The sequence below is a fragment of the Canis lupus genome, chromosome 11 (genome assembly GCF_011100685.1).
Source record: "Canis lupus familiaris isolate Mischka breed German Shepherd chromosome 11, alternate assembly UU_Cfam_GSD_1.0, whole genome shotgun sequence".
NCBI lineage: Eukaryota > Metazoa > Chordata > Mammalia > Carnivora > Canidae > Canis > Canis lupus.
In genome coordinates this window covers 18,187,560-18,202,392 of record NC_049232.1, presented here as the reverse complement: position 1 = coordinate 18,202,392, position 14,833 = coordinate 18,187,560, and the positions used below count along the sequence as shown (strand labels likewise).

The 14,833-nt window shown below is 42.7% G+C and overlaps 1 protein-coding gene across 1 annotated transcript in view; it reads right to left on the bottom strand.

Annotated features, from left to right (window-relative positions):
• The window catches only part of ADAMTS19 (ADAM metallopeptidase with thrombospondin type 1 motif 19), a 228,940-nt gene extending 225,745 nt beyond the window's left edge, over positions 1-3,195 (bottom strand). The window contains exons 1-2 of the mRNA XM_038551654.1: positions 3,093-3,195; positions 1,842-2,689 (exon numbers count right to left, since the gene is read on the bottom strand). Coding sequence (XP_038407582.1) covers positions 1,842-2,689; positions 3,093-3,195 — 951 coding nt within the window. The remainder of the gene's footprint in view (positions 1-1,841; positions 2,690-3,092) is intronic.
• Between the last annotated feature and the right edge of the window lie 11,638 nt (positions 3,196-14,833).

Here is a 14,833-nt window from a genome sequence, read left to right as displayed (position 1 = left end):
TTCTTGGCTATCTGCCTAACTTTTTACTCAAAAGTCTGACTGCTATACTGTATTGCTGGCAACGTCAGATTTCCTCAATAACAAAGACTTCCCAGTTCAGAACATATACATATGTGGCTAATAGGAAAAGTGAGCAAAAGTCCAACATGATAAACAGGGAGGTATGTCAAACTCCTATTCAGTCTATGAAAAACCTACTCATAATTCTAACTTTGCTCCCTTAAGTATGGAGAGAAGGCATAGCTCATTTGGAAAATCTGACCAAAGGCCCACATTTCAACACAGTGAAATGCTTTATCCCCTATTGCTTCTACCACACCAGGAACGTTCTATATGTAATTATTTAATCCCTGGCCAAAAACTAGTGGACAATGAAATCCCCACAAAATGTTTCCCCCAGTGAAGTGTTCAAACACCAGTTCCACAAAAAACATTTTTAAAAGCTTTTCGTGTATTTTTTCCATGCCAACTTTTTTCACTCATGGCTAAAAATGTCCATATTTGAATATTCATCATTATGAGCATCTGGTAAAATATAGCCCTGTCCAGCAATTTACATCATTGGACCATGAGACCTTAGGAGGGCATAGGTAAAAATTTCCAGTTTCATTTTGTCTGGATTTTTGACCATCTTTTTCCATTTCATGGCTTTGGGTGGCTTTGATTGTGTGGCTATTTTCTGCTCTCCATTACTATTGGGTTTTTCTACAAATGAGCAGGTTGCTTTCAGACAAGTCCTTGTGGATTTCATCCATGGCTCACCAGAAACAGCAAAATGAGGCCACAAATCACATGAGTGTTTTCAACATCTTGTGGGTTTTGCCTTAAACTAGTAATAAAGGCCACAATGATGATGGCGCTGTAATAAATGTGAAAGTACTTAATGCCTCTGAACTGTACATCTAAAAATGGTTAAAATGGTAAATTTTATGTTATGTACACTCTACCACAAAGCAAAGGCCAACTTACAGGAGGGAACAATTATTCCCAAACCTGGGTCAGGACAGAGGAGAGAAAATCCAAGTATGATCTCTATTGTTCAGATGGAGCAAATGGCTTTTCCTTTCCCCTTCCAACAGGCCTCTCAGCAAGACTCCCACCCCTACTACTTTCTACAGTGGAGTGGGGAGGAGAAAAGCCAACTACTGCCAAGTAAAATATAAACCTCAGAAAAGAAAAAGTTAACCCAGAGAACCATGACCCTTTGCATACTGAGTCCTAAGGTCATTCATCCGTCCACAGCTCCCACAGACTCCTTCTCCACTCCTGTCGCTCACAGAACACTGAACAGGTGTCCAGTGTGGCTGTGCATGTGTTTAAATTCTAGACAGCTGTCAGATTGTAATTCCCTAGAGAACTGTTCTGACTACTTTGAAGTAGGACGTGGAAAAAAAAAAAAATGGAGATAATAAATGCAGGACCTGGGGGTGGGGGCAGAGACGGAGTGAGATCCCGCTCAAGTGAGCAGATTGGTTGTCTTCCAAGCTCCTAAAAGACACCACGTGGTGGGCTTATTTTGGAAAACAGAAAGAAGTAAAACCAGCGGGAAGAGTCACCAGGAGACAGTGTGACACGCTATTCAGAGGAAACGTATAACCGTGTAGAAGGAGAAGGCTGCTGACCCGGCCAGTAGCCTTCAGCTTCCCGGAGTGGCGCTGGAGATGTTCTGCGGGGGGAAGGCGGCGGGACAGGCCGCCGCGGGGTGGAGGCGGTGGAGGCGAGGGTCAAGTTCGGGGCGACGGCTCTGGGCCGGGGCGAGGGGCCTGCAAACCGGGCGGGCGGACGTGGGGAGAGGGACCGGGGGCGGGAAGGCGGAGGGCGGGGCGAGGAAGGGCGCTTACCAGGCCGCCTCCACAGGTGCTGAACGAGGCCAGCGAGCCGGGGTGCCGCAGCACCGCCCCGGTGTAGAAGCAGGAGGCGTCGGGCGGCGCCGGGGGGCGCGGGGCGGCCGTTGCCGGCGCGGGCCCGGGGCCCGGCCGCTGTTCCACCGCGAAGCGGGGCGCCAGGAAGCGGCCGTCTCTCCGGAGCAGCAGGTACAGGTCCCGGGAGAAGGCCGGGATCCGCAGCAGTACCTCGTCGCCGTCCGGCTCGGCTTCCCGGGCCGGGGGAGGCGAGGGCGGTGGCTGCGGGGGCGGCGGCTGCCACGAGGCCGGGGCGCCCGGGGACAGGGCGGCAGCCCCGCTGGATCCCCGCGGCAGCTCCTGAGATTCGAACTCCTCGTCCTCCTCGGCCGCCGGCGGCGCCGGGGCCCGCGGCTGGGGCCGGGGCTCGGACTGGCCGTCCGCGGGCTCCGCGGGCTCCACGGGCTCCACGGGCTCCGCGGGCGGCGCCGGGGCCACGGAGCGCACCTCGCGCGAGCTGCCGGCCGCCTGCGCCCGGGCGCCGCCGCCGCCGCCGCCGCCCCCAGCGCCGCGCGCCCAGCCCGGGTCCGCGCTGCCCCCGCTGCCGCCGGCCGCGTCCACTGGCTCCCGGCGCCAGAGTGCAGGAAACACGACTTCCCACTCCTCGCGGTCGGGGGCGAACTGCAGCCCTGCGGGCGGGGCAGACAGAGAAGTGCGGGGCTTAACGTGCCGCGGTTCCAGTAGCACAAGCATTCCCAGGCTCACACTCGGCTCAGACACAGGGCTCTCGGGGTAACGCGCTGGAGACCACCCGTCTAGCCCCCGGAGCTCCTGCAACCCCCGGAGCCCTGCGATCGGATTACAGACCCCAGCATTTTCAAAATAAAAGTGCGATTATATGGGGGAGGGGTGAAGGAGTGGGGCGGCAAAGTTTGGTGACAGCGCTTACTCTGTCGGAGGAAAACCGGTGCAAAGACTCCAACACGGATCGATTGCTTTCTTAAGTATGTGTCAGAGCGAAGCATCGCTGTCGAGTCGCTGTACTTCCCCACTTTCCTCCAGGTGGCTGTGAACGTACCTTTTTGCAAATACTAACTGCTCTCAGTAGAGGGAGGCTAATCATCGTCCCACGACGTTGAGAATGAGGTCGGGAGAAGTGCCTCTTGCCGGGCGAGCTCGACCCCCCTCATCTGCACCCGCACGCTCCCTTCCCCTGCAACTGCTACCCACGGAGCCCCGCTCACCGCGCACCGGCTGCACCAGCCCAGCCTACCCGTGCGTTCTCGGCTTCCGCTAGGGAAGTCGGAAAAAGCGAGCCGCAAGTCTCGGAAGAACTTACCTGAAACGACCCCATTCGCTAGGACCCCCAGCTGGTAAAGGAGGCAGCAGCAGCAGATGTGTGTAAGGCGCATCTCGCGGCTCTTCCCGGGGCCGCGCTCCCGCGGCCGCGGCTCCTCGCCCCGCGCGCGCCTCCTTGCGCGATCCACCGCGGGCGCCGCCGCCTCCCGGAGCGCAAGGAGGCCGGGCGGCGAGTTGGCCCAGGCCCTTTGTCTGCCGGGGGTGGGGGGGGCGGGGGTGCTGTGTGACTCCGAGAGGCTGCCGGAGCCCGCGCGGGGGTGGGGTGGGGGGAGGAGCGGGGGCAGGCAGCGCCGCGGCCCCGCAGCGCTCGGGCTCCCTGGCGAATTAGGTGAGGAGTCTATTTGCCGCGTCCCGGACGCTGCGAGAGTTTCCGGAGCCCCACAGGGTAGACCCAAAGCTGAGGCGCGAGGCGGGCAGTGCTGCCTCGGGACCGGCGGAGGAGCGCCCCGCGCCGGCAGCCCCGCCGTGGTGTCCGAGCCGTGGCTCGCCGCCTGCGCCCGCGCGGCACTGCCAGGGGCTGTTCCCGGCAGCCCGGGGAGCCCAGCCCCGCACGCGGCTCTTACCCGGAGAGGCGCGGGCGGCAGTCAGCGGCGGGATGGGGAGGAGGCGCGACTGGCGAGGTGGGTGTGGAGGAGAAAGGATTCAAGCGGACCTGACGACAGAAGGGGAGCCGAGGGGCGCCCGCCCCGGGTGACTGCGGGACAAAGGTCCCGGAACCCCACACACGTGCTTACACACCCAGCTGGGGTGGGGACCCAAATTCCCCCACCTGACTCCTGATTGGCCGCTCTGGGAGGCCGATTTGCATCCTCACCCGGGACGCACTCCCACTCCCCACCCCCAGCTGTGTGCAGGTACAGGCGCCTCCCTGGTCCACCCCACCCCCTAGCGCTCCCCCCCCCCCAACACCCATCCTCACATCACACAAAACAAAACTTACTGCCGGCCTGAGCACAAAGCTGTGGCCCCACTTTCCAAAGACCTTTGATTTTTCTATCCATCTTTGTAGGAATTTTCCTAAGCCTGGAGATAATGTAATTCGTCATGGAGTGTGCTTCAAAGGTTCCCAGGACAGTGGACACCCTGACATTTCAGGGCCCCTTATATCACCTTATCTTTCAGGCTTGCCATTCATCACTGCTATCAATTTTCCTTCCCCTCCCCTTCTCTCACTCTCATACATACTCTCTCTCTCCCTCTCCCTCTCTCTCCCTCTCTCTCTCTCTCTCTCTCTCTCTCTCTCTCTCATTCTTTCACATAAGGGTGAGGTTAAAGGACCTGGCATTAAATATTGTATGCTAAAGATCTCAGATGAGGTGAGATTATTTTGCCTTTTTTACTTTTTTGTACACTAAAATTTTATCTTGGCTACTTCTGTCTTTTGGGGGGAAGTCCCAGCTTAAATATTCTTGCTTCCTTTGTTACGGATCTTCATAGTACCCACTCCCTTTTGCATACCTCTTCCTTGGCCACATCAAACCTTCCACATCACACTAGAGGGCGATTGATCTAATCTGCTTGCTATTTGCATCCTCTGGACTAGGCCAGTCACCTAGAAATCAGTATTTTCTAAAAATTCCAGCCGTGGGAGATTGATTCCCCACATCCTCTGTTATTTTACCTTCTGTTCCTTGTGTCAAAGGTGACTACTATGCCTTTAAGGGAGGCAGACTATCTTATTTCAAAGGAAAGCCATTGTTTGAATAAGCTGGGTCCTAGAATACTTTCTTTGAGTTGTCCTGAGTTTAAAAACAAACATGAAGACACTCTAGGTGTGTTTGTCAAAAGTGCTCTGTCTGTCTCCAAGACCTTGTCTTGTAAAATCTCTAAAACCGGAGCAACTAGGGTGGGTATGGATTTCCAGACCTCCAAGAAATATCTGGGTTACTTAGAAACCTACACACTCCTTTTTATGAGACTCAATTATACAGACTTAAAACTAGGCAAGAAATCAAAGTCAGTTTATTTTTAACAAATATAGCAAGTTTTAAGGCAGATGGCTAGTTTTAATGAAACACGTCCACCAGGATATATGACTTGAGTAAAATGTTTCTTATGTAATTTGAACAACAATGATGACAGAAATATAAGACTATAGAAGGAATGGATATTGTCTGTCTTTACTGGAATACGTTTGTGATTCCTTAAAACTAAATGAGCTATATGGTAGCTCAGAATATTCTCAGAAGCACAGATTGCCAATGGAAGTGCCCATCTCTGTGCTTTTTTGTGCCTACTGACCCATGATCCCTTCCAATCCCTAATAGTAGAAATTAATAGTGATTGTTATGGAAAGGTTTGCCTAATTCCCAGCTAGCTCTAATCTTTCTCCCATCTGAAATACTGTTATAACTTATTTGTATATTTTCTAAGACTTCTATAAATCATTTGGTTTTGTGCACATTGTTACATATTTCTTCTACCAGCCTATCCCTTTTTTTTTTTTTTTTTGGAAAAGTAGGATTTATTTTATATATCTTTTTAAATTTCTTAAAGATTTTTAAGTCATTTCTATACCCAACGTGGGGCTCACACTCACTCACAATTCCATGATCAAGACTGAGCCGCTCCGCAGACTGAGCCAACCAGGCACCCCTGTTTTATATACATAATGTTTTTTAAACAACACCCTGCCTAATTCAATGATTTACACTGAATAGGTGTGGAAATTCTAAAGAGATTCTCTAAGATCGTTTAGAAGATGACAGAAAATGATTTCTGTACGGTATTTCATTCCAATTCCAATTCCTTAATCCAGAATTACAGCGCTAACTCTGGTGGTGATCAGCTACTCTCAGCATGCTTTATCTAGCTCACAGAAAGAACAAGCCTAACAGAGAAAGGACTCGTAGGAAGTTATTGTACTCTAACTGAGGAGACTTAGTTGTGCAAGTAAAAGCATCGGTTAAAGAGGGTTTGAGCATGTATGTATGTACGTGAAAGAAAGATTTGGAATTGAGTAAATTGTGCATGGTGAAATCAAGGAGAAAAGGCAAGACTGTGACATGGGTGTGCATGACTAACGTCAGAGGGAAGAAAGGAGCAGCTGGGAAAAATATGTTGCCTAAGCCAGGTCACTACATATGTCACCAGATGGTAGCTAGCATCAACCAAGAATGGCTTTTGTGGGGTGGAGGTAAGTGACAAAGCATCAGAGTAAGTGGAACCAACTGTTCTTATCCACAAGGTGCTCACATGTTGCACTTTATAAACCATGCTTCTCTACAGAGAAAGTTGGCTTTGGTGCCTTCAGCCTTCCTCATTCTCTCGACTCATTGGCCTTAAGCCTCTTACAACCTAAAGCTCATCTTAAATAGTTTTCCATACGAAAAAAAAAATGCTTAAAATATTAAGAAAATACAAATAACCCTTTCACTGAGTTGCATGGAGAGGCTTCTGCACAGGGAGGAGAAATCCAAACAGAGCCCTGAAGATGAGCTGACAAGACACAGCAAGATGATTAGAATTTACAGGCCAGAGTGCCAGAGAAGAGGGAGCAGCAGAGAGAGTTTAATAGTTTTCTACTGCTACATAACAAACTAAGCAATTTAAAACAGTAAACATTTATCATCTCACATCATTTCTAAGGATCTGGAGTCTAGGAGCAGCCAAGCTAAGTATTTCTGGCTCAAGGTCTCTCACAAGATGGCAGTCAAACTCTTGGCCAGAACTATAGTTTCTCAAGAATTAACTGGAGATAAAAGTTCTGTTTTCTAAATCACGTGGCTATTGGCAGGAAACTTGCCACACGGACCTCTCCATCTGGCTATTCATTGCATGTGTTCTCTCAGAACAAGTAATTCAAGACGAAGAGTGTACCCACACTGGCAGCTTTGGTCTTTTTATAACCCAATCTTGAAAATGGCCTACCATTACTTTTGCCATATTCTACTCTTAAGAAGCAAATCCCTGGGGTACCTGAGTGGCTCACTTGTTTAAGTGTCTGCCTTCCGCTCTGGTCATGATCACAGAGTCCTGAGATTGAGCTCTGTGCAGGGTTCCCTGCTCAGCAGGGAGTCTGCTTCTCCATGTGCCCCTCCCCCTCTCCCTGCCTGTTCTCTCTCTCTCTGTCAAAATAAATGCAATCTTTAAAAAAAAAAAAAAAAGAAGAAGCAAATCACTAAGTCTGGCTCACACTGAAATGGAGAAATATTAAAGAATTTATGAACATATTTTAAAAACCATCAGAGTGCATTTATGCCCCCTAGCTATAAATTATTTGCATTTCTTCCATGTGCAGAATATACTCATCCCCTCCCAGGGCCCTCAAAAGGCTCATCCTATTAAAGCAGCTTCTCAAAGTCCAGAATCTCACTATCTAAATCACATCAGGTGTGCATGAGTGCTTTCAGCATCATTCATTAGCTAGAGCTCCTTGAATTCAGTCTTTCTCCCTCTATAGACCTGTGAAACTAACAGAACAGTATATTTGCCTCCCATACACCCAGCATACTGTGGTGGAACAGGCAGGGATAGCTGCTAGAGATGTTGTTATTCAAAAGGAATGAAAAGAGGAAGCACAAAGGTGTCACTGGTCCAGAGCAATTCTGAAATCCAAGTAGGAAAATGTTCAAAGTTCCTTAATTACCTCTCAAGTTCTGGGAATAATTCTCCATGGTGCCGGGTCTTCCCCCCTAGGAACTGGTTGCTACTCTGAGTCATCCCTCCATTTTCATGAAACATGGTACCCATTTACAAATGATTAGTTTTCTCGGTTGGCTTCCTGACAATAGAACTTATGGATTTAGCAACTCCGTATCATTTTATACGGTCTCTACCTCCTTTTTCTCCAGAAATATTTCTTCACATTTAACTGTTTTTCAAACTTTGCAAGTATTCTGTAAATCTTCATGGGTTTCACTTTCCATCCATGAGACAAAAGCCACACACTCAAATATCTTGGAGATAAACCTTCTCTACCTTGAGTTGCTTATGAGAAGCAGAATTCTTAGACTTGTTAGAATTCCTCGTGTCTGGCTGAAAGGTCTGGGAGACACAAATCAAACACTTTAGAGGAGTTTCACTCTGACACAAAGATCCTCTGAATATCCAAGTGCGATCTCAATGAGTTCTTAACAAAAGATTTTATAGTCACACCTTTTGCTTCATCATTATGCTGTGCTTTCCCTGAAAGTGCCCTATATTTCACTTTTCTTCTGATGTAATTTCTTCTTAAATTTAGCATCAGTTTACTGAAAAAGAAGCTAAAAGGGTCCATAGCCATCAAGCACTGTTCCTATTTCAGTCTGATGTGAATTTTCATCATAAATGAATGTTGAATTTTGTCAAATGTCCTTTGTGCATCAATCAGTATAGTCACATGGCTTTCTTCTGTAGCCTTTTGTTATAGTGGATTACACTGATTGATTTTGGAATTTGGACCAGCCTTGCATTTCTCAAATACATCTCATTGGCCTCTTTTAGTTTCTCTACCTTCTTTTACATTTTCTATAAGCAGGAAAAAAACAAGTGGCAACTTCCAAAATTTTGGGAAAACCCCTTAGCTTGATGAACCAGTACATTAGGACCATTTTCTATAGTAGACAGCAGTCTTGCTAAATTTAATGTCAATGTATTACAAAGATTCTCTTTCCTTTAGTTTACAATAATATTTACCTCATTTTCCTACAATCCCTCAGCTGTAGCCTAACCCAAGCATATATGACTTAAACTAAAAGCCTTCTTAAGGTATTACATTGAATTTATAGCTTAAAAACTTTGGAAAAAGAAATCTCTAGGTGAAGATGCTTTCAGTGATTCCTAAACATTTATTTTTAAACTAACACCAATTCTACATAATCTTTCCCAGAAAAATAGAACTTTGCAACTTAATTTATGAAGCTGGCATTACCTGCATACCAAATCCAGAGAAAGGCACTACAAAAAGTCAAAATACAGATTAACATAGATCATGAATATAGATATAAACCTGAAAAAATATTAGCAAATTAAATTTAGCAGTATATCAACAGAATAATGTAAAATGGCCAATGAGATGTATTTGAGGAATGCAAGCCTGGTTCAATATTCCAAAATCAATGTAATCCATTGATTACATTGGCTACAGAAGAAAACCATGTGACTATACCAACTGACGCAAAAAAGGGCATTTGGCAAAATTCAACATCCATTTATGATTAAAACTCTCAGCAAAAGGAAATAGGAATAAGAGGGAAAGGCTTCAACTGGATAAAGAATATCTATTTTTTAAAACTACAACTGAGGGGCATCTGGGTGGCTCAGTGGTTGAGCATCTGCCTTTGGCTCAGAGTGTGATCCTGAGGTCCTAGGATTGAGTCCTGCATCAGGCTCCACACAGGGAGCCTGCTTCTCCCTCTGTCTATGTCTCTGCCTTTCTCTGTGTCTCTCATGAATAAATAAATAAAATCTTAAAAAAATAAAAAATGAAACTACAACTGAGAATGAAAGACTGAATACTATCCCTCTAAAATTGAGATAAAGGCATGAATCCACACTCACCACTCCTGTTCAACATAGTATTGGAAATCCTAATCAGTGCAATAAAGCACTTAAAGGAAATAAATGTAATACAAATTGGAAAAGGCTAAATAAAGCTGTCCCTGTTTGCCAATGGCATGATTGCCCATGTATGTAATTCTCAAAATCAATGCAAAACAATTCCTAGAGTAGTGAGCAAAGTCACAGGATACAAGGATACCAAAAATCAACCATATTTTTATATATTGGCAATGATCAAATAGTAACTAAAATTCAATACTATTTACATTAGCTCTCAAAGAAATATTTAGGTGTAAGTCTAATCAAATATGTATAGGATCTGTATGCTGAAGACCACAAAACAGTAAAAATTAAAGAACTCCATAAATGGAGAGATATAGTGAGTTGGAAGAATAAGCATATAAAAGGAGGCAATTCTGCCCAAATATTCTGTTTATAGCAATTCCTATCAACATCCCAGAAGAATTATTTTGCAGTTATAGACAAATTGATTTTTTAAATATATATCAAAACCACAGAAACTAAAGTTGTGAAAAAAATTGACAAAAGATAATAAAGCCTAAATACCACCTGAGGACTGAATACCACCTAATATTAAGGTTTAATCCACACCTCCAGTAACCAAGAGATTGTGGTATTCCATAGATTAATGGAACAGAATAGAACCCAGAAATATTTTCCACAGAACTACAGTCAACTGATTTTTGACAAAGGTGCAGAAGTAATTCAATGGAGAAAAGATACCTTTTCAACAAATGTCGTCAGAACAACTGGACACCAAGGACAAAATAAAAACCCTCAACTTGAATCTCATATATAAACACTAACTCAAAATAGATAATAGTTTTATTTTTTTTTATTTTTTTTTTTTAGATAATAGTTTTAAATATAAAACACAAGACTATAAAATATGAAACTTCTAGAAGAAAATATGAAACAAAATTGTTGGTCTTCCTAGTTTAGGGTTAAACAAAGAGTTCTTACATATGCTCTTTGGAAAAGAACAAACAGTGCTTTTCTAGAAATAGAAATAAAATAATAATAAATTCATTAAAAAGAATAGATTGGGGGGGCACTTAGGTGGCTCATTCAGCTAAGCATCTCTCTTCAGCTCAGGTCATGATCCTGGAATTCTGGGATCAAGCCCCTGATTAATCTCCCTGCTCAGCAGGGGTGTCTGTTTCTCCTTCTGCCCCTCCCCTTCACTTGTGCTCACTTGCTCTCTTTCTCTCTCTCTCTCAAAATAAATAAATAAAATCTTTTTTAAAAAAGTGATAGGTTGGACTTCGGTTAAAAGGTTTTTTTGTTTTGTTTTGTTTTGTTTTGTTTTGTTTTCTGAAAAAGACCCTGTTAAGAGGATGTAAAACTGGGCACAGTTGGGAGAAGATATTGAAAACCACATATCTGACAAAGGACTTAAATTCAGAATATTTTTTAAAATTTTGAATTCACTATTAATAAAAAAAAAACAATCTAAGTAGAAAATGAGGAAAAGACTCAAAAAGCAAGTATATGCAGCACAAATAAGACCTGGAAATGCATTAAATATCATTAATTGGTAGAGAAATGCAAAATTAAAATGATGATTAAATATCATGAGATGCCTGTTAGAATGGGCAAAATATACTAACAATTCCAGGTAATGACAAGGATGTGGAATCAGCTGGAATTCTCATACATTAAATGAACTATTAAATGGATCTCAGAGGTATGGTGCTGAATGAAAGTCAATCTCAAAAGGTTGCATGCTTTATTATTATTCCATTTACATACTATTTTTGAAGTGACAAAATTATCATGTTGGAGAATACATCAGTTGCTGCGAGGGATTGGATTTGGAGGATTGCATATCTATGTAGAAGTAACAAAGGGAAATTTGATTATGATAATAAAATAGTTCTGTAGTTTAATCATGGCTATGGTTACACAAATCAATACATGATAATGTTTCATGGAACACCCCCCCACACACACACACAGTCACACACAGCTCGTGAAATCCTAGTAAAGTCAGTTGTTTATTTAATAATATTAGATCAATATCAACTTTCTTGTTTTGGTAATATACTATGGTTATATAAGACATTATCATTGATGAAAAGTGGATGGAGTGTGGATAAGAAATATTTGTATTGAACTCAGGATCAGGCGACTAAGCCCCACATCAAGCTCTGTGCTGAGCAGAGCTTATCCCTCTCCTTCCACTCCTCTCCCTGCTTGGGTGCTCTTTAACTCTCTCTCTCTCTCTCTCTCAAATGGGCAAATAAAATCTTTAAAGAAAAAATAGAAATACCAAAATATTTTGGTATCTTGAATATTCCAGATACCAAAATCTGTAAGAACTATGTACTGCTACACAACACATTACTCCAAAACTTAACATCTTAAAAAAAAGAAACATTTGTTCACTAATGCCATCTCTTAGTGTGAAGAATTCAGAGAGGGCTTACCTGGATATTTGTGGCTTAAGAATTTTTACAAGATTGCAACTCAGAATTATTGCCAGAGCTGAAGGCGTCAGTCACTGATGATGACCTGACTGGCCTGAAGATTCTGGCTTTCCTTGGATCAGCTATCCAAGAGGGAGTGAAAGAGTGCACCAAAGAAAGGAGGCACAGTGTTTAGATGACCTAACCACGGAATTGGTAACTGATCATTTTTGCCACAGTCTATTTGTCAGACATGGGTCACTAAGTTTAACTACATGAAGGGAAGAAAATTAAATTCTACCATTTAATGGGAGGAATATCAAAGAATATGTGGACATATCACAGAGAGAGAACACTGGATGTCTGTTGCACAAACTCTGAAGTAATTGTGTTCTGATTTGTACACACATATGAAGAAACTACCAAGAGTCTGGTGGGGGAGAGGAGGCAGAAAATATTAGGTGAAACAATATTCCAACCAGCTATAGTAGAAGGACCTCATAATGCAAAGGACATTTGACAGTGCTCTTAGAAAATTATATGCTAAGGAATGGGGCTAAATTAGCCTGTAATTAAAACTGATTTGAGTCCATTCCAACAAGGCTTAAAAGTAAGCCTCAAAATGATGCATCTGATTCCAATAACTTAACAGGCTACTAGAACAAAGTCCATTGCATTTAAATTAATAATAATAATAATAATAAGCAGCAAGGATGAAAAACTCTCATCCTGTAGCATACAATATAAAATTGCAGGCATACAAAAAGCAGAAAAATATTACCCATTACAAGGAGGAAAATGTCAATTAGCAAAACTAGATCAGGCATAACAAAAGTAATGGAATGAGCCAACAAAACCATGAAAGCAGCTATGAAGATATGCTGTAACTTCACAAGAAAAGGCAGAAAAACATGCACTTACCGGGGTGGGACATCAAAAAGACCCAACTGTAAATTCTAGAGATGAAAGCTATAATATTTCAAATGAAAAACACATCAAGCAGATTGAAAGCAGGTAAGACCCTCAGGAAGAAAGATTAGTGAGCCTAAAGACATAACAGTAAGAACTATCCGAAGTTAAGCACAGAGAAAAGGCAACACAAAGCCAATAAACAAGAAAAAATGTCTTGAACATTAGTGAGTTATGGCATAAGGACAAATGATCCAACATATGAGGAACTGCAGTTACAGAAGTGAAAGAGAAACCATTTGAAGAAATTAGGCCTCAAATTGTCCAAATTTGTTGAAAACTACAAATATATAATGCATCCAGTGCACACATAATAAAAATTATGCCAACACATATCTTAATCAAATTATGAAAAACAAAGACAAACAAAATCTCAAAAGCAGCCAGAGGAAGAATGACGCATTATGTAGAGAAACAAGAACATGAATGACAGCAAATTTCTCAACAAAACCTTTACAAAATAGGGCAGGGAGGTAGGGGAGAGGAAATCCTTGAGCAGACACAAATTTTGAAAACCTTTTTCCTCATCTGTGGTTTGCTATTTTATTTACTAAACAATGTATCTTGAAGAACAAACATTTTTAATTTCTATCAAGTCTACTTTATTCATTTGTCCATTATGGTTTATCCTTTTGGATTCCTATTTAGAAATTTTTTGTATAACTCAATATCAAGTGGGTTTTTTTCCTATACTTTCTTCCAGAAGTTTTAAAAGTTTTTCTCTTACATTTACCCAAATAAAAATGCAACCCATTTTTACATAATTTTCATAAATAAGAAGAGAAAGGGTTCCTATTTTCACATATGGATATCTAACACCACTACTGATTAGACAAATATACATTAGGTACAAATTAAAACCATAAATAGATAATGCTATACACTCATTAGATTGGAGAAAATTTGAGCTCTTTGCAATACCAAACGTTTGCTAGTATGTAGAATGACTAGAACTCCTATGCATTACATATATAAATGCAAACTTGTATAGCCATTTTGGGAAAAAAGCTTGACAGCTTCTTATATTTCTTAAATATGTATTTATCATACAACGTGTCAACTCAGTCCTAGATACTACGAGAAATGTACATGTGTATATCCAAAGATCACTACATTTTCACTCCAGCTTTATTTATAATTGCCCCAAACTGGAAAGAACCCATAGATCCACAAAGTGGTGAAAGGGCAAACAATTCTCCTGTATCCTTGTAGTGGAATTTCACTTAGTGAAAAAAGGAATCAAACTACTGATACATGTAACAATGTGGATGAATCTCAAAAGCATTATTCTAAGTGAAAATTGTGTGAAAGTCTAGAAAAGATGAAACTAGAGTGATAGCATATCATTCTCAGGTGGCAAGGCTGTATGGGGGCACAGAAGAGGAGGTCTGGGGAACTTTCATGGGTGATAGAAATGATTATACTGGTTACACAACCATGATTGATTATTATGATTATACTGGTTATACAACTCTATTTTGCAAAACTCATTCTAACTATACCTTTAATATTGGTAAAATTTATTGTATGTGAATTATACCTCAGCAAACCTATTAAAGAAAAACTTCAGATGAATATGTGACATTCCCAATGCTTCAATTTTAGGTGAGAATACAACGACAATATGTATACCAAATAGGGATTTTTCTCCAGAGTTCCCCAGGTAAGTGAGAGCTACCACCATTCTTCCACCCAGATTCTCCAACTATGACCCCAAGGAGCCATCCTTGACCTATCTTTTTTTATCACCAAATA